This window comes from Erinaceus europaeus, chromosome 3 (assembly GCF_950295315.1).
Source record: "Erinaceus europaeus chromosome 3, mEriEur2.1, whole genome shotgun sequence".
Lineage (NCBI taxonomy): Eukaryota > Metazoa > Chordata > Mammalia > Eulipotyphla > Erinaceidae > Erinaceus > Erinaceus europaeus.
Genome location: NC_080164.1, coordinates 32,610,083 through 32,635,412, shown reverse-complemented (window position 1 = coordinate 32,635,412; position 25,330 = coordinate 32,610,083). Strand labels below are relative to the sequence as shown.

General features: G+C 43.1%; 1 protein-coding gene across 2 annotated transcripts; it reads right to left on the bottom strand.

The window, feature by feature from the left end:
• Positions 1-486: 486 nt before the first annotated feature.
• ITGB1BP1 (integrin subunit beta 1 binding protein 1) lies at positions 487-25,245 on the bottom strand. Of its 2 annotated transcripts, XM_060187014.1 has the most exons (8): positions 25,111-25,228; positions 18,584-18,701; positions 15,766-15,869; positions 10,839-10,917; positions 6,844-6,980; positions 2,430-2,522; positions 1,462-1,611; positions 487-712 (listed from the first exon to the last, which is right to left on the bottom strand). In XM_060187014.1, exons 3-8 carry the CDS (start codon positions 15,835-15,837, stop codon positions 641-643), a joined length of 603 nt encoding a protein of 200 aa, XP_060042997.1. In that variant the 5' UTR covers positions 15,838-15,869; positions 18,584-18,701; positions 25,111-25,228; the 3' UTR covers positions 487-640. The 2 variants fall into 2 exon arrangements, with proteins under 2 accessions (XP_060042997.1, XP_016043244.1); XM_016187758.2 differs by lacking the exon at positions 18,584-18,701 and having other exon boundaries at positions 25,111-25,245.
• Positions 25,246-25,330: the final 85 nt, after the last annotated feature.

The following is a 25,330-nucleotide window of genomic DNA, read 5'->3' as shown; positions in this document are numbered from 1 at the left end:
TTTTATTGTTGTAGTTATTATCATTCTTGTTATTGATGTCGTCATTGTTAGATAGGACAGAGAGAAATGGAGAGAGGAGGGGAAGACAGAGAGGGAGAGAGAAAGACACCTGCAGACCTGCTTCACCACCTGTGAAGCAACTCCCCTGCAGGTGGGAAGCCGGGGCTCGAACTGGGATCCTTACGCCGATCCTTAGACTTCACACTACGTGCACTTAATCCACTGCGCTACCGCCTGACTCCCTGAATGTAAATATTTTTTAATATTGAATTTATTTGAAGATAGATACCAAGAGGGAAGACACAGATGGAGAAAGATACCTGCAGCACTGCTTCACAATTTGCCCGCACAGGTGGATTATAGGGGGCTTGAACCTGGCTCCTTCTGCGTTGTAACACGCACTCAGCCAGGTACACCATCACCCAGCCCCTGAATGTAGGTATTTTATTGAGAGTTAATAAGATATTTTAATAGGAAAGCAAGGAATTCATGTTTTATACATTGTATTTTTCAAAAAAAAAATAGAGCAAGTGACTACTTCATATTTTCAATAATGGTACAACATTACAGATAGAAAACAAAACTATTTAGAAAACAGTTGAACTTTCACATGAGGCAGACTTCCACTTGATGGCAGAATTCAAGACTTCTCAGATGCTAATACAGAGTCAAATGCAGTAGATAAAACTTTGCAGATTGCTTGTGCTTGTTCCTACATTAAATGAAAAAGACAAAGTGTTCATCAGTCTCTCCCTAAAGTTAGTTTGCCCAGCAAGGATATAAATCAGACCCTCTTTAACAACTCCTTTTAAAAAATATTTTATTTCCTTATTTATTGGATAGACAGAAATTGGGGGGAGAAGGGGAGCGAGACAGAGAAATACCTGCAGCAGTTTTACCACTTGTGAAGCTTTGCTTCTGCAGGTGGAGACCAGGGGCTTGAACCCAGGTCCTTGCACATTGTAGCAGGTGCACTCAACCAGGCGCACCACCACCACCACCACCTGCCCCTTTAACAACTCTCTTAAACCTGCACATCAACAGTTTTGGGAAAGCCCAGGTCAGAGTCTGCTTGGACTACTGCATCACGTCACATACTCCCTTCCTGCACTTCTTGTCTCCACATAAGGCCTTTGGGAAAGACCATCTAGGCTCAGTAAGGTCAATAACATACAGGAGGGCAGGGGATGGGTCTGTCTTAGGAAGCCACCTTACTTTCTCCCACCTGCTTTGTGTTAGCCATGAAACTGAGCTGACACATCATTGTTGCTCCTGGCTTGACAGTTCATAGCCTGAGGTAAGTCTGGATAGCTGGCCTGACAAACATTCACTACATTCTGCCAGGTACTTGATACACAGTTGGCAGAATCTCTGCATCCTTTGAAAAGACTGCAAATGGTCTCTGGTTTTGTCACTTTACTCTGCAAATAAGGGGCTAACCAAGGTCATCTCAAACCTCACCAGGCTATTGCACTGATAAACCCACAGGCTGTATTCTTCATTGCTTGCATCTGTAGTCTTCAGGGCCAATAAGCTTTTTCCTGCCCCCAAGCCATCATCATAACACACCATCCGGATGATTAAGTATAGAGCATGCCTATGCAAAACATCCTGCAGAAGTCGGGGAAAAAAAAGATCATGACTATTTTACAGTTTCACAGTTGTTCTTTTTAACTACTTATTTAATTTTATAGGACAGAGAGAAGTTTAGAGGGAAAGTGGGTAAGGAGAAAGATTCCTGCACCAATCGTGAAGCACTTCCCCTGCAACTGAGGACGGAGGGCTTGAACCCAGGCCCTTGTGCACTTAACCGGGTGCACCACCACACAGCCCCAGTTACATAAGTTTTTCCCTCAAAAGAGAGAAATTGGTATGCTCAGTTATGGAACAATTTACATTCATAGTTAGTATATATTCCAAATTAAATTCCAGAGATGGGAGTGGGATGATCTAAACTCCAAATCCTATCTGTGCCAAGCTCTGCCCCCCCCCACACACACAGTTCTTTACTAGTGTGGTGGCTTTGTTTGTTTATGGTGCTGAAGCCTCAAATGTACAGTAGCACTGCTCTGACCAACTTTTCCATTCTTTTCATTTCAGATAGCAGAGAGGCAAGTACACTACTGGTACGGGAGTCTAAGTTTAAACAGGGCTAGAGATGGCTCAGTGCTAGTGTACATGCTTCACATGTATGGAGCCCTGGCTTCAACCTCCAACATTGAGAAAAAGAAAAAATTAAATGCTGTGGGGATGTTGAGTTGAGCTCTCCCATATAAAAAGCAAAAGGAAACTCCTATTCACCCTAGAATATCAGCCATTTTCAGAATGAACTACTGGAAAAGGGAAGACGTACCTACAAATGGGCCCTTACCCACCTGAACTCCCCAATGTCTAAAGGATTTTCCCCTTTAGTGATTCAAAATACTTACATACTGATCTGATGTTGATACTTTGATGCCATATTTGGAAACTCCCATAATAAATTCTTCCTCTAGAGGGACAAAAGGCAACTTTCCATCTTGCTTTAAAGTAGAAATAAAATATATGTAAACACTATATAAAAAGTCAAATTAGTCTACTTTAGTACCTGGTCATCCTTTAAAGAATGAAGAGTACACTGTAGACCAGCAAGAGTTTCCAAAGAGATAAAAATTTGCCCCCCTTTAATTTTTTAAATTTTTGTATTTGATAAGACAGAAATTGAAAAGGGGATATGGAGCTAGAGAGGGAGAAAGAGAAACCACTACTCAGGAAGCTCCCACCCCAACCCCCCCACAGGTGAGCTAACTACAAATACTTTTTACAGATCTTAGTGAGGTTAAAATCTTCTTCTTCTTCTAGCGTCTGCCCTTCTTCCGTAGCCAGTCAACATCAGAAGAAAAAGGTCTTTATATGCATATAGCTTATAACATGACAGCTCATGAAATGATCAGGGAACATTACCACAGGAAGGATTTTCCTCAGTCATTTTATATCCTACCCAGGTGTCAGAGACAGCTGCCAATCCCCATGCTTCCAGAATTCAGGTAAATAATGTTCAGTAAATGTTTACTCTCTGCTCTCAAAAATATCAGTAAGTACTTGGAGCCATTCAAAAAATAAAAACGTAGTATCTGATGACTTTTCTAGCAGAATATCTAGCTTTATCTCCTAAAGTAAGATACTAGTTCATTTCTTTTAGAGAAAAGAAATACTGTTGGCAACCAAAAAATGTTCCACATTTAAATGTTTTGTGGAACCACTTGCCTCTGTTGAAGAAATAATGGTAAGTGAGCTGCATTCATGTACCTTTTTTACTTCTTGCCAATCACTTCTCATGGTAGATTTAAAGCAAATTCTTTTTTTTTTTAATTTATTTTCCCTTTTGTTGCCATTGTTTTTTTTTTATTGTTGTTGTAGTTATTATTGTTGTTGTGACTGATGTCGTTGCCCTTAGATAGGACAAAGAGAAATGGAGAGAGGAGGGGCAGACGGGGGAGAGAAAGACCTGCAGACCTGTTTTACCGCATGTGAATAAAGCAATTCTAAGAATCAAAAAAATTGGATAACGATAATGCTAATGCCAATTATGGAATTCTGACAAGCCCAAATTTGATGGAGAGATGAGTAACTTAGCAGTAAATCTTGACATACTTCTTTTGGAGGGAAGCATTGTTAGCTGTCTTTCCTTTTGGGGGTAGAGGGGTCCTAGAGCCTCACAAATGCGTGGTTTCACCTAAAGGCAACTTTGATTTTCAGAGAGTCAGGCAAACAGACACCATAGCACCGAAGCTTCACCCCGTGCCATGGTTACTCCCATGTGGGATTCTGAGGGCTCCAACCTGGGCCATGGACAAGGCAAAGCAGGCACCCTACCAGGTGAGCTATCTCGCCAGCCCTAGCAACCATCCAGTAGAATAATATGTAAACTGTTGGAATGACTTTATATTCCAGACTAAACAGTGGAATGCTAGTGGCATCAGTCCAGATTACCAAGAGTTCTTTATTAAATGGCAAATGAGATTCTCCCAATTCCTCTCAGACAGAAGAAAATTCCTTTACTTTCATAAGGATATATAAAACATACATGAAATAACCCCATTCTCCGGAGTGATTAGCACTCTATGAACTAATAAAGGCTACCCTTTGTAAATGAATGAAAAGACATTTGACTCAATTTTGTAGAAAATCAGGAAACTTTTTTTTTTTGGGCAGGTGCTGGGGATTGAACCTGGGAGCTCAGAGCCTCAGGCATGAAAAAGTTGTTTGCATAATTATTATGTTGTCCCCCCACCCAGCCCCAGGAAACAAATTTTAACTTAATAGTTAAGTGTTTTTCTGATTCATCCACTTCTATTACTGACAAAAGTTCTTAGCAACATCGCCCCGCCAGATATTCGTCGGGATGCGGCATCATCTAAGTTCATTTCCCACGTCTACGCTCGACCGGACCTGCCAATATACGCGGATATCTTCACCCACCCTGTCCAACGCTTGACGTCTCGTCACCCAATCTGGTCCCATACGCCTACACTGAACTTCTCTGTTCCAGACTCTTGGAAACAGAGTTGGCAGTCAGCTGAGGTAAAGAACAAACACCTCATCACAGACCCCTGCAAGCGTCAACCCGGCTTTGACCTAGCACGTTATGATTGGGCCCTCCTCAATCGCTATGGAACAGGCCATGGCCGGTGCGCCGCTATGTTCCATCGCTGGGGAGCCAGAGACGACCCGAACTGCCCCTGCAGCTCCAGACAGACTATGACCCACATAGTCAACGACTGCCACCTCTCCAGATTCAAAGGAGGTCTCGAAACTTTACATCAGGCTCAACCTGATGCTGTTGACTGGCTACGGAAGAAGGGCAAACGCTAGAAGAAGAAGAACTGACAAAAGGACACAGACTCCATTATATTATACATACTGACCTTTTTGATAAAGAGAGGCAGAAAGAGAGAGAAATAGACCATAACATCTATGCTTCCTTCAATGCAGTGGTGACTAGGCTCAAACCTGGGTCAAGTACATGCCAAAGCAGCACATTATCCAAGTGAGCTTTTTCTTTTTCCTTTTCTTTTTCTTTTTGCCGGACCATTACTCAGCTCTGACTTATGGTGATGAGGGGAGACTGAACCTGGGACTTTGGAGCCTCAGGCATGAGAGTCTCTTTGCATAACCATTACGCTATCTACCGCCTCCCCCCCACCCTCGTCTTAATTTTCCTGCATGATGATTTTATTTCTTTTCTTCTTTTTGCTTTAACTGCCACCAGAGTTATCACTAGGACTTCGTGCCTGCACTATGAATCCACCGCTATTTTTTCCTTTTATTAGGGCAGATAGAAATTGAGAGGGGGGAGGGGGTATAGCATAATAGTTATGCAAAGAGACTTTCATGCCTGAAGCTCTCAAGTCCCAGGTTCAGTCCCCACACACCGCCATAAGCCAGAGCTGTGCAGTGCGCTGGTTAAAAAGAAAGAAAGAAAGAAAAAGAAAGAATAGAAATTAAGAGGGAAGGAGAGAGAAAGACACCTGCAGACTTGCTTCACTACTGATGAAGGCTCTTTCCTACAGAGAGACTTTCATGCCTGAAGCTCTCAAGTCCCAGGTTCAGTCCCAACACACCGCCATAAGCCAGAGCTGTGCAGTGCGCTGGTTAAAAAAAGAAAGAAAGAAAGAAAAAGAAAGAATAGAAATTAAGAGGGAAGGAGAGAGAAAGACACCTGCAGATTTGCTTCACTACTGATGAAGGCTCTTCCCTGCAGGTGGGGAGCAGGGGCTCAAACCTGGGTCATTATCTTCTGACTGGGACTGATTTCTGAAACTCACCTCATCTCAATTCTCACTGGAAACAGCATGAATAAATGGGTACATTAACACCACAATGAGTTTGATTATTCGAGTGGTTAAATAACTCATCAGTGCACTACTTTGTGGAGTGCAACCCAGTTTCTAGTCTGCACCCATGACACTGAAAGAAGCTTTGGTGATACGCTTCTTTGCTCTCTCCCTCCCTCTCTCTGTTTCTTTATCTCTCCCTAAAAAAAAAAGAGAAAAAGAAATTAAGAAAGGAACTGAGAAATAAATTAAGAAAGAGATTTTAAGAGATAAGCATTGCCGAAATAGCTCAGTTGGGAGAGCATTAGACTGAAGAGATAAAACTAGTTCAATGAAGACAGTAAATTTTTACTAGAATAACTTTTTTAAAAGTGTATGGCTGGGAGTCAGGTAGTAGTGCAGTGGGTTATGCGCATGTGGCGCAAAGCACAAGGACGGGCACAAGGACCGGCTTAGGGATCCCGGTTCAAGCCCCTGGCTCCCCACCTGCAGGGGAGTCGCTTCACAGGCGGTGAAGCAGGTCTGCAGGTGTCTATCTTTCTCTCCCCCTCTCTGTCTTCCCCTCCTCTTTCCGTTTCTCTCTGTCCTATCCAACTACGATGACAGCAATAGTAACTACAACAATAAAACAAGGGCAACAAAAGGGAATAAATAAATATAAAAAAAAATTTTTTTAAGTCTATGGCTGTGTAACCATTTTCAGCTCTTCATTTAAATTAAGTGGTCAGTCCTCTCCAGACAAGATATGAAGTATGGATTGAAGAAAGAAACTGTATCACTGTGTTCCATGTCACCCAAGTCACCAAGACACTGTGTGCCTCCCACCACAACAGTGCTGGGTAAAATGTTTACAAGTGATAATACCTTAAATTATTGCATTATTTATATAGAATATAAAACAATCATTCAGTTACATATAAAAATAATATAAAAATAGCTTTAAGGTAAGACAGTGTGAAGACCTAGATGGGCAAACATCTTATCCCAAGGATGAGTTTATTCTCTAGAACCGTTTTTTTTTTTTTACCTGGGCAACATCTATGTAATTTATCAGATCTAGTGGCCCTTCAAGACTCTTTCCCTCTGAGAGTTTCAGCTTCTCAATGGCACCAACATACTTTATTCGAAATTCAGCACAGGTATCTAAGTTGTTGTTGCTTTGTCCTAAAGATAAAAAGAAAAACCACAAAATAAAGAGTTCAAAAGGAATATCTACAATATAAGGTGTCCTTAATTCATTTCCAAATAACAAACTTAACCTTTGGAACGAAGACATAGCTAACCATGTAGGGTACATGCCTGGCCATATTTATGTTCAGTTCCGGTTCAAGCCCTGGCACCACATGAGAGTGCCAGGGAATTCTGGTGCTGTGATATTTCTGAAAAAGTCAGCCTGGGAGCTATGAAATCATGCATGCACTCATCCCGGGTTCCACAAAAAGAAAATGTAACCTTTAATAAAAATTTAAATGTAAAATGTTCTAAGGTAACAAAAAAATTCCTAAATTTCACCGATCTTTTTCTCAAACTTATAAAATACTACATGTATAAGACGCCAATGGAGTAACTATTAAAGTCATTCACTAAGAAAAAAAAACAAGAAAAAGGAAATGTCAACTAGATAATGACTGAATACCTTTATAATACTGACATAGAAGGATTTTTGGCTTCCTCTCCTCTTTACCATGTCAGTTTTTAATTTCCTTTTCTGATACAGGAAACCTCACCAGTAAGTCAGAAAAGACTAGATAACATTTTGCTAGGGGTCGGGTGGTAGCGCAGCAGGTAAAGCGCAAGTGGCAGGAAGCACAAGGACTTGAATAAGGATCCGGGTTAGAGCACCTGGCTCCCCACCTGCAGGGGAGTTGCTTCACAGTTGGTGAAGCAGGTCTGTAGGTGTATGTCTTTCCCCCTCTCTGACTTCCCTTCGTCTCTCCATTTCCCTCTGTCCTATCCAACAACGACGACATCAATAACAACAACAATAATAACTACAACAATAAAACAAGGGCAACAGGGAGTCAGGAGGCAGCAGTGGGTTAAGTGCACGTGGCCCCGAAGCACAAGGACCGGCTAAGGATCCTGGTTTGAGCCTTTGAGCCCCAGCTCCCCACCTACAGAGGAATCGCTTCACAGGCAGTGAAGCAGGTCTGCAGGTGTCTTTCTCTCCTCTCTCTGTCTTCCCCTCCTCTCTCCATTTCTCTGTCCTGTCTAACAACAACAACATCAATAACAACAACAATAATAACTACAACAACAATAAAAAACAACAAGGGCAACATAAGGGAAAATAAATATTTTTTTAAAATTGTAAGGGCAACAAAAGGGAAAATAAATTAATTAAATAAATATTAAAATATAACATTTTGTTTGCTTGCTTGTTATTTTGACCAGAGCACTGCTCAACTCTAGTTATTGGTGGTACTAAGAACCGAACCGGAGACCTCTTGCATGCAAGTCCTGTGTGCTATTACTGAGCTATCTCCTTAAGCCACAGATAACTTTTTTTTTTTGTCTCCAGGGTTATCGATGGGGCTCGGTGCCTGCACCACTTATCCACTGCTCCTGGAGGCTATTTCTTTTTTCCCTTTTGTTCCCTCGTTGTTTTATCATTGTTGTGCTTATAATTATTGTTATTATTGATGTCGTTATTGCTAGATAGGACAGAGAGAAATGGAGAGAGCAGAGGAGGGGAAGACAGAGGGAGAGAGAAAGATAGACACCTACAGACCTGCTTCATAGCTTGTGAAGTGACTCCCCAGCAGGTGGGGAGCCGGGGACTGGAACCGGATCCTTACGCTGGCCCTTGTGCTTCGGGCCATGTGCGCTTAACCAGCTGCGCTACCTACCACCCGACCCCCGATAACTTTTTTTTTAAATATAGACTGAACAATATCAGACAAGAAGATCTTTGTAACAGATGGCAACAGCTTTATGAACTATGTGTGCTAATACAAAATCATCACAAAGTATGATATTTATCAAATTACGGGGCCACAGTGACCACTTGTATGTTAATGTAATAAAAGATGCTCCACATTTAGAAGCATAAGGAAGATGCTACTAGATTATATTTTATGTCATATGCTTCTTACCACTACCACCACCTACAGATGAACTGCTCTCATACTCAATGGGGGGAAAAATGGGATTTTGAACAAGAAAATGAATATATGGGGTTCTCAGAAAAGTCATGATATATTTTGCTATGCAAAAGTAATTCATTGTGGTCTGAGAGGCGGTGCAGTGATAAAGCTTTGGACTCTAAAGCATGAGGTCCCGAGTTCGATCCCCGGCAACACATGTGCCAGAATGATATCTGGTTCTTTCTCTCTCCTCCTGTCTTTCTCATAAATAAAATCTTAAAAAAAAAAAAAGTGATTCATAACTTTTTTGACAACCCAATAATACATTTCCTATTAGACATGAGCTAGTAAGTTGGTTAGAAGTCACTTTTGAGCCGAAGGTAGATAGCATAATGGTTATGCAAAGAGACCCTCATGCCTGAGGCTCCAAAGTCCAAGGGTCAATCCACCACAGCACCATAAATCAGAGCTGAATAGTGCTCTGGTTAAAAAGAAAAAAAAAAAAAAAGTCACCTTTGACTGCTAGGAAGTTACTGTTGTCAGATAGCTGTGTGAATGTTTTTAAGGGTCTGTGACACATGCTAGCCTGAATTACCAATTATTCTCGATGTTTACAAGGGAGGTACCTCTAGGTGAGTGGCCCCTTAGTCCTTTTAATCAGCATGGCCTTTGCATCACTCTTTTTTTCCCCAAACACTGCTCAGCTCTGGCTTATGGTGGTTTTGGGGAGTAAGTTGGGGATCTTCGGTGCCTCAGGCATGAAAAGCTTTTTGCATATTTCCCCGTCCTTTCCCCACTCTTAAACAATATAGGTCCAATACAATCTATTCTTGGCCATCCAGAAGTTATCTTGAATGATCTAAATTCTTTTAAAATTTATTTATTTATTTATTTATTTATTTATTCCCTTTTGTTGCCCTTGTTGTTGTTTTTTTTATTGTTGTAGTTATTATTGTTGTTGTCGTTGTTGGGTAGGACAGAGAGAAATGGAGAGAGGAGGGGAAGACAGAGAGGGGGAGAGAAAGACAGACACCTGCAGACCTGCTTCACCGCCTGTGAAGCGACTCCCCTGCAGGTGGGGAGCCGGAGCTCGAACCGGGATCCTTATGCGGGTCCTTGTGCTTTGTGCCACCTGCGCTTAACCCGCTGCGCTACAGCCTGACTCCCATGAATGATCTAAATTCTTGCTGAGGTGTCTTTCACACATTTTTTGCCCCTGTGGGGCTTATTAAGAGTAATTTGCCCATGTATTTGTTGAGGGAATAGCTCTCACCAATGTCTCCACACCCCCAACCCACACCCCACCATTCTTGGACTATTTCTGAATGCAGTGCCTTAAACCACTTGGCCATACTGACACCATTCTTGGGCTATTTCTAAACTTAGTCAAAAACAGCAGAGGGGGGCCAGGTAGTGGCGCACCTGGTTAAGTGTACACATTACAGCATGCAAGGTCCCGGGTTCAAGTCCCTGGCCCTAACTGCAGGCTCGGGGAGGCTTCACGAGTGGTGAAGCAGGGCTGCAGGTGTCTCTCTGTCTCTCTCCCTCTCTATCTCCTCTTCCCCTCTCAATTTCTGGCTGTCTCTATCCAATAATAAATCAATAAAACATATATATTAGCAGAAGAAGGGGCCAGGTGGGGGCACACTTGGTTGAGTGCATACATTGCAGTGCACAAGGACCTGGGTTCGAGCCCCCAATCCCCACCTGCAGGGGGAAAGCTTCATGAGTGATGAAGTAATGTTGCAGGTGTCTCTCTGTCTCTCTTTCTCTTCCCTCTCAATTTCTGACAGTCTCTGTCTAATAAATAAATTAAAATAAAAAATCAGCAGAGGAATGAATGTTTCAAGTATACAAAAAGTCATTGTGGCACCCTAGTAAAACTATCTAAACAGTTAAAAACTTTACACGATAATAACCTAACCCCCCTGCTTACCTGAGCTCTTGGTGGAATCGGTATCAAGGCTGGCCACAGTGCTCGATCTTGAAAGTCCCCCAAGACTCGAGTCTACAGACTGAGAAATAAGCAGTAAAATAGTTAGAAGCACTACTGTCTCTCAAGTTCTCAAAAATATTCACCTATTATAGTTGGCACATACAAAATCATGTCAACTGGGGGCCGGGCGGTAGTGCAGCAGGTTAAGCACGCATGGCGTAAAGTGCAGCCCCCTCTTCACATAACTATTATGTTATCTACCCCCACCCTAAAGTTATTAGTCTTTATTGAATATAAAGTCATTCTTTTTTCTTTAATTATCTTTATTTATTTATTGTAATAGAAACAGCCAGAAATCAAGAGGGAAGCGGGAGGTAGAGGAGGAGAGAGACACCTGCAGACCTGCTTTACCACTCGCAAAGCTTCCCCTCTGCAGATGGGGACTGGGGGCTCAAACCTGGGTCCTTGTACATTGTAACATGCACTATAATGTGTGTGCTCAACCAGGTGTGCCACCACCTGGCCCCTGAGATGAATTTTTAAGACAAATACTTTGCCAAATTTCAAAGATCAGATAACCCAACTGTTCTCTCTCCCTTCCCCCTCTCAATTTATCTCTTTCTTATCAAATAAAAGGGAAAATAATTACTTTTTTGCATCTCCAATCAAAATTTAAAATGTTTTAATACAGCACTGGGGATAAAACTCAGGCTGGAGAAGTGTGATGTCATATTCTCAATCTAAATCAAGCCATCACCTCTAATTCCTTACAAGACACCTGATAGGGGAGAGGGTAGACAGCATACGAGTTTTACAAAAAGACTCACATGCCTGAGGCTCCAAAGTCCCAGGTTCAATCCCTCGCACCAACATAAGCCAGAGCTGAACAGTGCTCTTGTAAAAAAAGAAGAAGAAAAAAAAAAGACACCTGATGTATTTATGTGAAAAGCTACAACTTGCTTTCATATTATTTCCACTAAATCCAAAGAGAATTGTTCAGAAAGCAAGCAGGAAGCTTTCTCCTGCTTCGTAAAGGGGAAAGAGAAAAGACCTCCAGAGAAGTGAAGTAATTTACTCAAATTTTCATCTAGTAGAGACCCCAGATCTCTCGTCTAGGTCTCCTAACTCCCATTTCAGTCTTTCCACAGTTATTCAGCTAGTGCCCGGTCTGCAGTTACACACATGCTGTCTGGTAGACAAGAACACAACGGTGTGAGTGAAGAGCAAGAAAAACAATGCAAGGGACCAGGTGGTTGCGCACTGGGTTGAGCGCACACATTATAGTGCACGACGACCCAGGTTCAACCCTCGGTGCCCACCTGCAGGTCTCTGTCTCTCCCCTTCTCTGTCTCCTTTTTCCCTCTTGATTTCTGGCTGTCTCTATCCAATAAATAAATAGATAATCAAAGTAAAAGAAAGAAGAAAAACAATGAAACGGTTAAGTAATTCTAATTTGTTCTACCGAATTATACTCAGGGTTACTGACTTCCTTTTAAATCACGTCTGGTGGAGGCTAAGGATGGAACTCGGTGGTAGGGCACATGCCTTGCACTTATGAAGCCCCGAGTTCAATCCCTGGTACTACAAAACAAAACAGACAAAAACCCTGAAAACCTTTTCGATTTCAAAATACTTCTGGATCTGGGTGTGGCACACCTGGCTGAGCGTATATGTAACCTGGGTCTTGCACCCAAGTCCTTGTGCATGGTAATGTATGCTTTCAATTGGGCTTGCCACGGTCCAGTTCCATTCCTTCCCTTCTTTAATAACTGGGCTTTTTTTTAAAAAAAAAAATTATTATCTTTATTTATTTATTGGATAGAGACAACCAGAAATTGAGAGACAGGTGGAGAGACTGAGAGAGGGAGAGAGATGGAGAGACACCTGCAGACCTGCTTCACCACTCACAAAGCTTTCCCCCTGCGAGTAGGGCCCAGGGGCTTGAACCTGGGTCCTTGCACACTGCAGTGTGTACACTCAACCAGGTGTGCCACAACCTGGGCCCCAATAATTGAACTTTCTAGGGTATAATCTGACATGAGAACAGAGCTGTTGTGTTGTGTGTGGTGGTAGCAAATTGGAAGTAGCCTAAAGATGTGAGGAGTATGTTAGAATTAAGACGTTGTCAAATTCAGACTGACATCTATCCCAAATTCTGTGTTTCAGACAAACACCACCCCCACAGGAAGATTCCTAACCTCTGAACCAGTGGAGAAACTCTCTCAGTCCCAGTAAGTCTCCCTTTATCCATTGTGTGATCTAGAAAACAATCCATCAGACTACTGGTTCCCAGAGCTGGGATCTCACACTTAAGGAGTTTAAACCCTAAGAAAACTATTAAATTCCCCACTCTCAGACTCTATAGAATTATTAAATGGTAAGTCTCTGGTTTGGGTTAGAAGCATAACACTGGGGGCTGGGCAGCAGTGTAGTGGGTTAAGCGCACATGGCGCAAAGCGCAAGGACCAGCCTACAAATCCTGGTTCCAGCTTCCAGCTCCCCACCTACGGGGGGGAGAGGGGGGGGGAGTTTGATTCACAGGTGGTGAGGCAGGTCGGCAGGTGTCTATCTTTCTCTTTCCCTCCTCTCTCCATTTTTCTCTGTCCTATCCAACAACAACAATAATGGCAACATTAACAACAACAATAAGGGCAACAAGGGCAATAAAATAAGAAAAAATGGCCTCCAAGAGCAGTGGATTCGTAGTGTAAGCACCAAGCCCCAGCAATAACCCTGGAGGCAAAAAAAAAAAAAAAAAGCATAATACTATGTCACTGAATAAATCTTGAATGTTAACTGACATGTGGCCATTACTATCCAGTATGGTTCACACCGATGTGTGATGCAGCCCCTGGGAGTGGGGTCACTATAAATGGCATAACTGCCTTTTCTCTTGCTGTACTGAGTCCTAGCATTGAGCATACACAGCTTTTAAAACAGAAAACTCTGGACTGAGGAGATAGCATAACAGTTATGTAAAAAGCCTGTTATACCTGAGGCACCCATAGTCCCAGGTCCAATCCTCATCACCACCATAAATCAGAGCTGAGCAGTGTTCTGGTAAAAAAAATAATAATAATAAATAAAAATAGGTTAAGTGCATATGGCGCAAAGTACAAGGACCAGTGGAAGGATCCCGGTTCAAGCCCCTGGCTCCCCACCTGCAGGGGAGTTGCTTCACAGGCGGTGAAGCAAGTCTGCAGGTGTCTATCTCGCCCCCTCTGTCTTCACCTCCTCTATTTCTCTAGTCCTATCCAACAATGATGACATCAATAACAACAACAATAATAGCTACAACAATAAAACAAGGGCAACAAAAGGGAAAATAAATAAAAATAAAATAAAATAAAAATAAATAATACATCTTAAATATATATAAAAATAAAAAAACTCACAAGGGTAGAAGATAATAAAAACTCTCTCAGCTATGTCTTGGATTCATCTAGAAACTTAGATTTTAAGGTTCCTCCAAATACTTGGGGATGGGCGGTGGCTCACTTGGTTAGTGCACACATTACAGTATACAAGGACCCAGATTCAAGCCCCCTTCCCCCACCTACAAGGAGGAAGACTCATTAGCAGTGAAGCAGTACTATAGGTTTTTCTCTCTCTCCCTATCTCTCCCTTCACTCTCACTTTCTCTCTGTCTCTATCCAAAATACACAAATAAGTATTTCTTAAGACCCAAATACTTTTCTAGAGTTCTAACCATTACACTTTATAATGTCCAACTAACTCATTGCTACGTAGACTTGTCATTTTGCATATACACTAGAGCCTCTAGATTTGAGAGAATTAGGCCCTCAGTTGCCTGCAGTTTCTATCATTTAAAAGCTTAAAAATCGAGGGGCTGGGCGATAGTGCAGAGGGTTAAGTGCACATGGCTCTAAGCACGAGGTCCTGCTTAAAGATCCTGGTCCAAGTCCCTGGCTCCCCATCTGCAGGGAAGTCGCTTCACAAGCAGTGAAGCAGGTCTGCAGGTGTCTTGTCTTTCTCTCCCCCTCTCTGTCTTCCCCTCCTCTCTCCATTTCTCTCTGTCCTACTCAACAACAATGACAACAATAATAATAACAACAACAACAACGATAATCAACAAGGGCAACAAAAGGGAAAAAATGGCCACCAGGAGCGGTGAATTCATAGTACAGGAACCAAGCCCCCGTAATAACCCAGGAGGCAAAAAAATAAATAAATAAAAAATAAAAATCAATATTGCAGAGACCATTTATAGATCAGACTTAAGAATTTCGGCAAATATGGGGCTTGTAAGTGGCTCAGCAACAGAGCACATGTGTCTGTTTTTTCCTTAAGTGTTTTATTTTAATGAGATAAAGAGAGAATGACAGCAAGAGACTAGAGCACTGCTCAGCGCTGGCTTGTGGTAGTACTGGGAACTGAACCTGGCACTATAGAACATTCCTGTGTCTTGCTCATGAGTAAGGTCCTAGGTTCAATCCCTGACACTGCATGTAAGAGAAAACAGAAGAAATGGAGAAGTCCATGGACCATGGGTTCTCCATGAACCCTGCCTTGATCTCTCTCCCTTCTTCCTTCCTTCTCTCTCAATTAAAACAGAAAAGGATTTTGGGAAATCTACCAAAAAAAAAAATTAAATTAGTGGTCCAGGAGGTGGCGCAGTGGATAAAGTGTTGGATTCTCAAGCATGAGGTCCTGAGTTCAATCCCCGGCAGCACATATACCAGTGACGTCTGGTTCTTTCTCTCTCTCCTCCTATCTTCATGAATAAATAAATTAAATCTTTTTAAAAATTAAATTAAACAAGCATAGAATGTGTAAAAAAAATGTTAAAACACAACTAGTTTCAAGACTATCAGGTGAGCTATTATGGTTAGTATCCGTTAGGCAGTATCAGAAGAAACACAGTCCTCACTTTTTTATGATTCCATTGCTAACTTCATTCCCCTACCTTGCTCTTAGTACTGATTTCACTACTTTGGGAGCTGCTACTACTGTGACGTTTTTTGCCTTTCCGAAACATTTTCCACCATTGTTCGGTCCAGAGATGCTCCCCTAGAAAAACAAATTTTGTTTGGTTATGTCAAGAAAATTAACTTTAAGTCACTCTAAGTCACTTTAAGGCCTAATAGCAATAAAAATCAATTCCAGTTCCATGATACATTCCTTTTATTTTAAACATTTAAAAAAAATTTTTTATATTTATTTATTCCCTTTTGTTGCCCTTGTTGTTTTATTGTTGTAATTATTATTATTGTTGTCATCATTGTTGGACAGGACAGAGAGAAATGGAGAAAGGAGGGGAAGACAGAGGGGGAGCGAAAGATAAGACACCTGCAGACCTGCTTCACTGCCTGTGAAGCGACTTCCCTGCAGGTGGGGAGCCAGGGCTCGAACCGGGATCCTTACTCCGGTCCTTGTGCTTTGCGCCACCTGTGCTTAACCCGCTGCGCTACAGCCTGACTCCCTAAACACATTTTCAAATCTTTTTATTTTATTTCTTTATTATTGGAGAGATACAGAGAGAAATTGAGAGGGGAGAGGGAAGTTGAGGGGGAGAGGGAGACAGAGAGACACCTGCACCCGCTTCACCTCTTGTGAAGCTTTCCCCCTGCAGATGGGATCCAGGGGCTTGAACCTGGGACCTTGTGCACTGTAATGTATGTGCTTAACCAGGTGTGCCACTATCTGGCCCCTCAACACACATTTACTACAAAATTTAGATACAATTATCGTTCACTCTTTCTTTTTGAATTGCAAAAATCATTATCTGATGAACCAAAAAAAGGTAGAATCCATTTTGTCATCTGCAGAGGTGTCAGTAAAGCTGTTCAAAGAAGCAACTGACACAGTTCTGAGACCTAGTTCTCACAGTGTCACAGACCTAACAGCTCTAATCTGTTTGTTAGTGAAGTATGTGACATTCACTTACCAACAAAAACACTAAGACTAGGGCAGGGGTAGATAGCATAATGGTTATGCAAACAGACTTGCAAGCCTGAGGCTCCGTCAAGTCCCAGGTTCAATCCCCGGCACCACCATAAGCCAGAGCTGAGCAGTGCTCTGGTAAAAAAAAAAAAAAAAAAGTGAAAAAAAACAAAAAACACTAAGACTGACTTAACTGTTTCTGGCTCCCATAGGAAGGTGAGAGAGGGGAGTCGGGCGGTAGCGCAGCGGGTTAAAGCGCAGGTGGCGCAAAGCGCAAGGACCGGCATAAGGATCCTGGTTCGAGCCCCCGGCTCCCCACCTGCAGGGGAGTCGCTTCATAGGCGGTGAAGCAGGTCTGCAGGTGTCTATCTTTCTCTCCTCCTCTCTGTCTTCCCCTCCTCTCTCCATTTCTCTCTGTCCTATCCAACAACGACAACAACAATAATAACTACAACAATAAAACAACAAGGGCAACAAAAGAGAATAAATAAATAAAATAAATATAAAAAAAATTAAAAAAAAAAAAAAAAAAAAGGAAGGTGAGAGAGCTCACTTGGATAGTGTACTACTTTCCCATGTGCATGGCCCAGAGGGAGCCTGACTCCCACTACACTGAAAGCAGCTGTGTTGCTGTGGTGTCTCCCTCCCCCACACCTGCACGCACACAAAAAGGGAGAAAGGACATACATCTCTCTCAGAAGCATGAATTTATCTTCGGTAAAAAGTTAATCTTAGTGGTCAGGAAGGTGGCGAAGTGGTAAACCTTTGGACTCTCAAGCATGAGGTCCTGAGTTCAATCCCCGGCAGCACATGTGCCAGAGTGATGTCTGGTTCTTTCTCTCTCCTCCTATCTTTCTCATAAATAAATAAATAAATTTAAAAAAAAAAGTTAATCTTAGAACACTAGCTCCAGTAAGGCTTAAAGAAGAGGTGACCTCAAGTTTCCCAGAGCCGGGCTTATACATCACTGCAGGTAAGTTATACTTACAAAATCAGTTAATCAGCCTGCATACTGTTTCATAGTTCAAGTGCTCCCAGACACCGTGCCATATTTCAGCTTTACTGCAACATGGCAACATGTTCACTAGCTCCCCAAATGTTTTTTTTTTTTTTTAGATTTTTTTTTTGTCTCCAGGGTTATTGCCTGGGGGGGTGTCGGTGCCTACACTATGAATCTACTGCTCCTGGAGGCTATTTGTTCCCCTTTTGTTGCCCTTGTTGTTTATTGTTGTTGTTGTTATTGCTGTCATTGTTATTGGATAGGACAGAAATGGAGAGAGGAGGGGAAGACAGAGAGGGGGAGAGAAAGATAGACACCTGTAGACCTGCTTCACTACTTGTGAAGCTACCTCTGTAGGTGGGGAGCTGGGGGCTTAAACCGGGATCCTTACACAGATCCTTGTGCTTTGCACCATGTGCACTTAACCCGATGCACTATTGCCCAGCCCCCAGTGTTTTTGTTTTTAATCTTTATTTATTGGATAGAGACAGTCAGAAATTGAGAGGGAAAGGGGTGATAGAGAGGGAGAAAGACACCTGCAACACTGCTTCACCACTTACAAAGCTTTCCCCCTGCAGGTGGGGACCGGGGGCTCAAACCCAGGTCCTTGCACATCGCAAAATATGCTCTCAACCAGGTGCACCACCACCCAGCACACCCCCAGATGTTTTCTACTGATCTTGTCTGCTCCACATTCTAGTGTGGGGGGGCCATGGCAGGCTATAATCTACAATTTATATATGAGGGAACTGTCACACATTTTTTAATTGGATTCAAAAAATAGCCTAACAAAATTTTTAAAAGATTGGATTCTCCAATAGAAACAAGGGACTTTGCTTACTATAGACTTAAAACACTCTTTTCAAACACGTCTTCAAAGGTTTCACAGATGGCAGTCTGTATAGATATCTTCCTTTTGTTCTGACATGGTCAATTCTTTTCAGGAAAAAAAAAAGTACCTGATAAAGAAAAAAGACTGAGTCAGTCATGGAGTAGTCAGTGAAAGTCCTTGCTTCAATGAGGAGTCTCCTATTATATCTGGAGACCCCATGGTATGTCCCCTTACTAGGGCCTGGCCTTAAATCACTTCCCTAAGACTGACTCCTAAGCCCAAGTTTTTAAACCAGCTTCTTCATCTAATTAATTTTATTTTAATTTGTGGATTTAGTCATTCATTCCTGGGTCATCAGTGAGCGCCCACAAAGTATACATCTGTGAATAAGAAACAGTTAATGCTTTGGGAGCCCATTTCTAGATGAAACAGAAAGATCAACAGAAAAGCCAAATATAAAAGATACTATTATGAAACGATAATTTTTACCAAGGGGAGAATAGGGAAGGGAGCAAGTTAACGAAACACAGTGACCCAAGGAAAGGGTGAGAATTTTAAATAGTGGGGCCAAGTGGAGGTATACTTAGTTAAATGCACATATTATAATGTGTGAGGACGCAGGTTCAAGCCTTTGGTCCCTGTTTCTCTGTCTCCCTTTTCCTCTGGATTTCTGACTCTATCCATACATAAAAATAAATTAAAATACGTTTTTATAACAAGAGAAATTTGGGAGTCGGGCGGTAGCACTGCGGGTTAAGCGCACACAGCGCAAAGCACAAGGACTGGCAGAAGGATCCCGGTTCGAGTCCCCTGCTCCCCACCTACAGGGGAGTGGCTTCACAGGTGGTGAATCAGGTCTGCAGATGTCTATCTTTCTCTTCCCCTCTCTGTCTTCCCCTCCTCTCTCCATTTCTCTCTGTCCTATCTAACAATGACGACATCAATAACGACAATAATTACAACAATAAAAAAAAACAAGGGCAACAAAAGAGAAAATAAATAAATATACATATTAAAAATAGAGCACAGATGGCAGAAAAGGTCTGCGGAAGGTCACAGAACCTGAGGTGTTATTTTAGGTATAAGACAAAAATTCTAGGGGAGTTTAAAAAGCAATCAAGTGGGGGTTGGTTGGTGGTAGTACAGCGGGTTACGCGAAGGTGGCACAAAGTGTAAGGACCAGCATAAGGATCCCGGTTCCAGCCCATGACTCCCCACCTGCAGGGAAGTTGCTTCACAAGCGGTGAAGCAGGTCTGCAGGTGTCTTTTTTTTTTAATATTTATTTATTTATTTCCTTTTTGTTGCCCTTTTTTTTTTTGCCCTTGTTTTTATTGTTGTTGTAGTTATTATTGTTGTTGATGTCGTCATTGTTGGATAGGAAAGAGAGAAATGGAGAGAGAAGGGGAAGACAGAGCGGGCAAGAGAAAGATATACACCTGCAGACCTGCTTCACTGCCTGTGAAGCAACTCCCCTGCAGGTCGGGAGCAGGGGGCTTGAACTGGTATCCTTTTTAATTTTTTTTTTTTTTATAAAAAGGAAACATTGACAAAACCATAGGATAAAAGGGGTACAACTTCACACAACTCCCACCACCAGACCTCCATATACCATCCCCTCCCCTGATAGCTTTCCTATTCTTTAACCCTCTGGGAATATGGACCCAAGATAATTGTGGGATGCAAAAAGTTGAAGGTCTGGCTCTATAATTGCTTCCCCACTAAATATGGGTGTTGACAGGTCGATCCATACTCCCAGCCTGTCTCTCTCTTTCCCTAGTGGGGCAGGGCTCTGGGGAAGTAGAGCTCCAAGGCACATTGGTGGGGTTGTCTGTCCAGGGAAGTCTGGTCAGCATGCTGCTAGCATCTGGAACCCGGTGGCTGAAAAGAGAGTTAACATACAAAGCCAAACAAATTGTTGAACAATCATGGACCTAAAGGCTGGAATAGTGCAGATAAGTGTTGGGGGGTCCTCCATTTTGTAGATAGCTAGTAGGCATATTTTAATTATATATTAAAGGGCCTGTAGCTATGCTAGGTTTTTTTTTTTTTTTTTTTTGCCTGAGCCTGAAATCTGATATGCAGGTGGATCCTAATTGTTGTCTGGGGAGATGATGTTATGGCTGGGAAAAGGACCAGAAAGCTGGATCAGGGAAGAGAGTAGCTCCCTAATATGGGAAAGGGGTATAAATATTACTGTAGCTTTTTAAAAAACTTTTTAAAATCTTTATTTATTGGATAGAGACAGCCAGAAATCAAGAGGGAATGTGGTGGTAGAGGGGGAGAGAGACAGAGACATCTGCAACACTGCTTCACCACTTGAAAAGCTTTCCCTCTGCAGGTGGGGACTGGGGGCTCGAACCCGGGTCCTTGTGTACTGTAGCAGGTGCATTCAACCAGGTGCGCCACCACCCAGGCCCATAAATATTACTGTAAACCCCAAAGATTTGATGTGATCTGGGTCTTTTTAAAATATATATATCTATTTATTTATTCCCTTTTGTTGCCCTTGTTGTTTTATTGTTGTAGTTATTGATGTTGTCATTCTTGGATAGGACAGAGAGAAATGGAGAGAGAAGGTGAAGACAGAGAGGGGGAAAGAAAGATAAACACCTGCAGACCTGCTTCACCAGCTGTGAAGTGACTCCCCTGCAGGTGGGGAGCCGGGGGTTCAAACCGGGATCCTTACGCTTTACGCCACCTGCGCTTAACCCGCTGCGCTACCACCCAACTCCCAATCTGGGGCTCTTAATTAGTTTAGGAGCCTGTGTGACCTCTACATCCCTCTAGATCTGAGCGCACATTCTGTGGTCATGAGTAGGAACATTCCATGCTGCCCCAATATCGACCCATCTTCCTCAGGTGTAGCATAGAGTATGTTGTCCATCCTCCCTTCAGAGGATGGAACATTCTCTACCATTGTTGATCCAGGTTGAAGGCAAGGTCCTATGGGCGCCCACAAAGGGGTCTATTTTGTTGTTCCTGATAGAAATGACCAGTAACAATGGAGAGAGGGATTTATTTGAGTTCTAGGCCCATCAAGTCTGTTTGGGAATCTCAGGACTCCCTGATTAGGGCCCCAGCTGAACTGGGATCCTTACTGCCCTTTGCACCGCGTGCACTTAACCCGCTGCACTACCACCCAACTCCCTGCAGGTGTCTTTCTATCCTCCTCTCTGTCCCCGCCCCCCATTTCTCTCAGTCCTAGCCAACAACGACAATAACTACGACAATAAAACAACAAGGGCAACAAAAGGAAATAAATATTTTTTTTAAAAAGTAATCAAGTGAGATAATCAGATTTCTATTATCAAAAGATGGATGGCACTAATTGCACAGAATCAGAATCAGAGTGCAAAGATGTGGGGGGGGGCTGGGGTTCTGCTGGAACGCTACTATGAGGACTTGGAGTAAATGAATGGCCTTGCTGTCACAGAAAACTCAGTAAGAGAGGGCAAAAGAGCTGGATTTAAAGGTCTGTGCAAAGCTGGATCAGGCAAATAGCATCAAGTGCCATGCTAGTGGTCTCTAGTGGGTTAAAATGTTGGTGAGTGTGTTAACATTGAAGCATATATTCTAATTACACATACATATAAATTTACATATATTTGCTACTTAAAGTAAGACTTAAAAATAAAAGTTTAGGGAGTTGGGCAGTAGCACAGTGGGTTAAGCGCATGTGGCACGAAGCGCAAGGCCCGGTGTAAGGCTCCCTGTTCAAGCCCCCTGGCTCCCCACCTGCAGGGGAGTCGCTTCACAGATGGTGAAGCAGGTCTGCAGGTGTCTATCTCTCTCTCCCCTCTCTGTCTTCCCCATCTCTCTCCATTTCTCTCTGTCCTATCTAACAATGTTGACATCAATAACAACAACAATAAAAAACCAAGGGCAACAAAAGGGAAAATAAATATTAAAAAATGAATAAAATAAAAGTTTAGTCTTCTCCTATGAAATCCTGAAGCATCTCTTCAAATCCCGAGGATACTAAAATGATTTGAAAACTCAGCACACTATACTATACTGGCTTTGTAATTCCTTAAGCTTTTCCTTTCATCATCAACATAAGAGTTTAGATTACAAAAGCATTTATTATTAAAGTCTTTGATATCTGCTACTATTTTAATGCATGCTCCTAAGCAAATCATTCCTTTTTTTTTTGTGCCACCAACTGCTCCCCCAACTTTATTTTTTACTTTTCAGCTTAAGCAAATCATTCTTGTCTCTAAATTGTTCGTGCATAACAATGAGGCCAAAAGCAAATGTCACTTTTATGTTCCACAGACTCATCAGATGCAAAAACTGTCTAGAGTGAAACCCACCAGCTTCCTCTCTACATCTTCTCCTCTCTTCTTTTCTGAAAATTCGTATTCTTTTTAGTAGAAACCATTAATTCACCTACTCATCCCTGTCTCCCAGTCCCACACCTAATCAACTGCCAAGGTCCACTAAGTATTTCATGCAAACCACAGAAGAGTGTCTACATCTCTATCAGGGTCCCCATCATCATAATGCTATATATACATACTTTTTAGCTATCTGATGAACATGGTGAGCCATCATCCCATAAAAATGCACATGAGGCCCAGGAGATGAATGGTCCATCAGGTAAAACATGCCTTGCCATGTGCAAGGGTTCAATTCTCTACACCTCACAGGAACAACGTAGATAGTGACTACAGAATTGCGTGGATGATGGAAACTTAGTTGTGTCTCTTTCCCTCTTGTGCACATTCACATCCTCTCCCTCCCCCCTCCCCCCTCCCAGAATACAATTACAACAATAGGGAGGCAGTTCAGTGGTACAGCACGACTGAGGCCCTGGGTTCATTGGTTCATGTCCCATATCTACATAAAAACACACAAATGCACAAAATTTGGCATACATTTTAAAGAATTTATAAACCAGGCAGCAGAGTGGTGGTGCACTTAGTTGAACACTCATATTACAACGTGCCAGGACCTGGGTTTACGCCCCCAGTCCCCACCTGCATGGGGAAAGCTTTACAAGTGTGAAGCTGGGCTGCAGGTTTCTCTGTCTCTCTCCCTATCTCCCATCACTCTATTTCTGGCTGTCTCTATCCAATAAATAAATATAATTAAAAAATTTAAAAACCCAGAATTTATAAACCCCTGGAAATATTTCAGACATGGGAGACTGTCTTAGTTGAACTCTTAGCTTCTTTGATCTACCACCAAGCACCAGATAAAATGATTTCTTTAGAAGTCAAACCTGTAGCTGGAAAATATCATAATGGTTATGTAAAAAGACTGTCATGCCTGAGGCACCAAAGGCCCCAGGTTGAATCCCTAGCACCACCATAAACCCTAGATAGGTAGTGATCTGAAGGGGGAAAAGTCAAATCTGATGCCATTAACCTTTTTAATTTTTCTTTAAGTTATTTATTTATTCCATTAACCTTCTTAAAAATCTTCCATCTGCCCTAAATTAGAGAGTGAAGACAAATTCATTTGCCGGAATATGCAAGGTTCTTCATTCCTGACTGCCTCCCAGGCTCATCTCCCACCATGAGCTTCATACTGAATTACTCTCTAAGTAATGCAAAACAGCTCCAGGTTCTCAGCATCACCATCCCACTGCCTGGAAAGCCCTTCCACATTTTACTCACTTGGCTAACTTCGCTCACCTTTTAAGATTGAGTGGGTGTCTTCTAGAAAGCCTCCCTTGGACCTCTAAATTGGGCGAAGAAACCTCTCCTCCAAATCTTGAGTATACAGAATTACTGCATAAGCCTGGTACTGTCTGCTTCTAACTGCCTCACTCTCAACCAGGAGCTAGGAAGACAGGAGCTAGCTTAGCCAACGTTGCAGACCCAGCGCCCGGCACAGGCTGGCAGATGTCATGCTTAAATGAACAAGAGAAATTCCCCAGGAGATGGCACCCAAATAGCAAGTTCCCTGTACCAAACATCCACCCACCACGTGCCACCCAGTGGGATTTACTTTATCAACCTCTAACCCTCTCTGTGGTCCAGCCAAGTTGCACAACCCTTTTAAGGAATGCATCCCAAACTCCAAGATCAGTCTGTTCAAGGTCACCCGGCCAGATCTGGCTAGGAAGCTCGTCCCTGCTGCCCACTTATTCCTGAGTGTCAACCACGTGCAGATGCTCTGGATGACAGTGCACAGAACAGACAGGAGTCCTGCCCTGTGCAGGCGGAGAATCCAACTGCAGCCAGCACAAAAACTTGGGGACTTTACACCGCCCCCCAAAGCAGAGCCAGACCCGGGAAGCAGGCGGGCAGGTGCTTCCCAAGTCCGGGTCGATCTGGGCGACACACACGCGACACCTGCAGGCGATGCGGCCCCACACCAGACGAGAGCCGGTGCTGCACGTTCCCTGGCGAAGGCAACCCGGGGCAGCTCCCCTCCGCCCCCAGGCCTGTCCCCCGCCCCCTGGAAGGAGGGTTTCAGAGGAGAGCGCAGCCCCACCCATCCGCCCCTCCACCAGCTTCCCCGCCGGCGCCGCCCAGGAGGTCAGCGAGCTCATCCCGGGCGCGGCCGGCCAGGGCTGGGCTCTCACCGGGTAGCAGTTCCAGTCCTGGGCCCGCCCGCTGCCGGGGTCAAACACCCACCGCCACAGCTGCCCGCGCCCGGGACAGCCACTCCGGTTCTCGCTCCAGCGCCAGCTTTTCCGGCCCTCTTGGCTCCGCCCACCAATCCCGCCTCTGAGATGAGGCGCAAGCGCACTCGTGACCCCGCCCCAGATTTCCGGACTCAGCGAGAGGGAGGAACCACAGCCG

Coding starts and splice junctions, on each gene's coding strand:
- ITGB1BP1 (XM_016187758.2), bottom strand. CDS start 15,837: ATGTTTCGGAAAGGCAAAAAACGTCACAGTAGTAGCAGCTCCCAAAGT. Junction 6,981..10,838: donor CGATTCCACCAAGAGCTCAG/GTAAGCAGGGGG, acceptor TTTTATCTTTAG/GACAAAGCAACAACAACTTA. Junction 713..1,461: donor TTTATCAGTGCAATAGCCTG/GTGAGGTTTGAG, acceptor CATTTAATGTAG/GAACAAGCACAAGCAATCTG.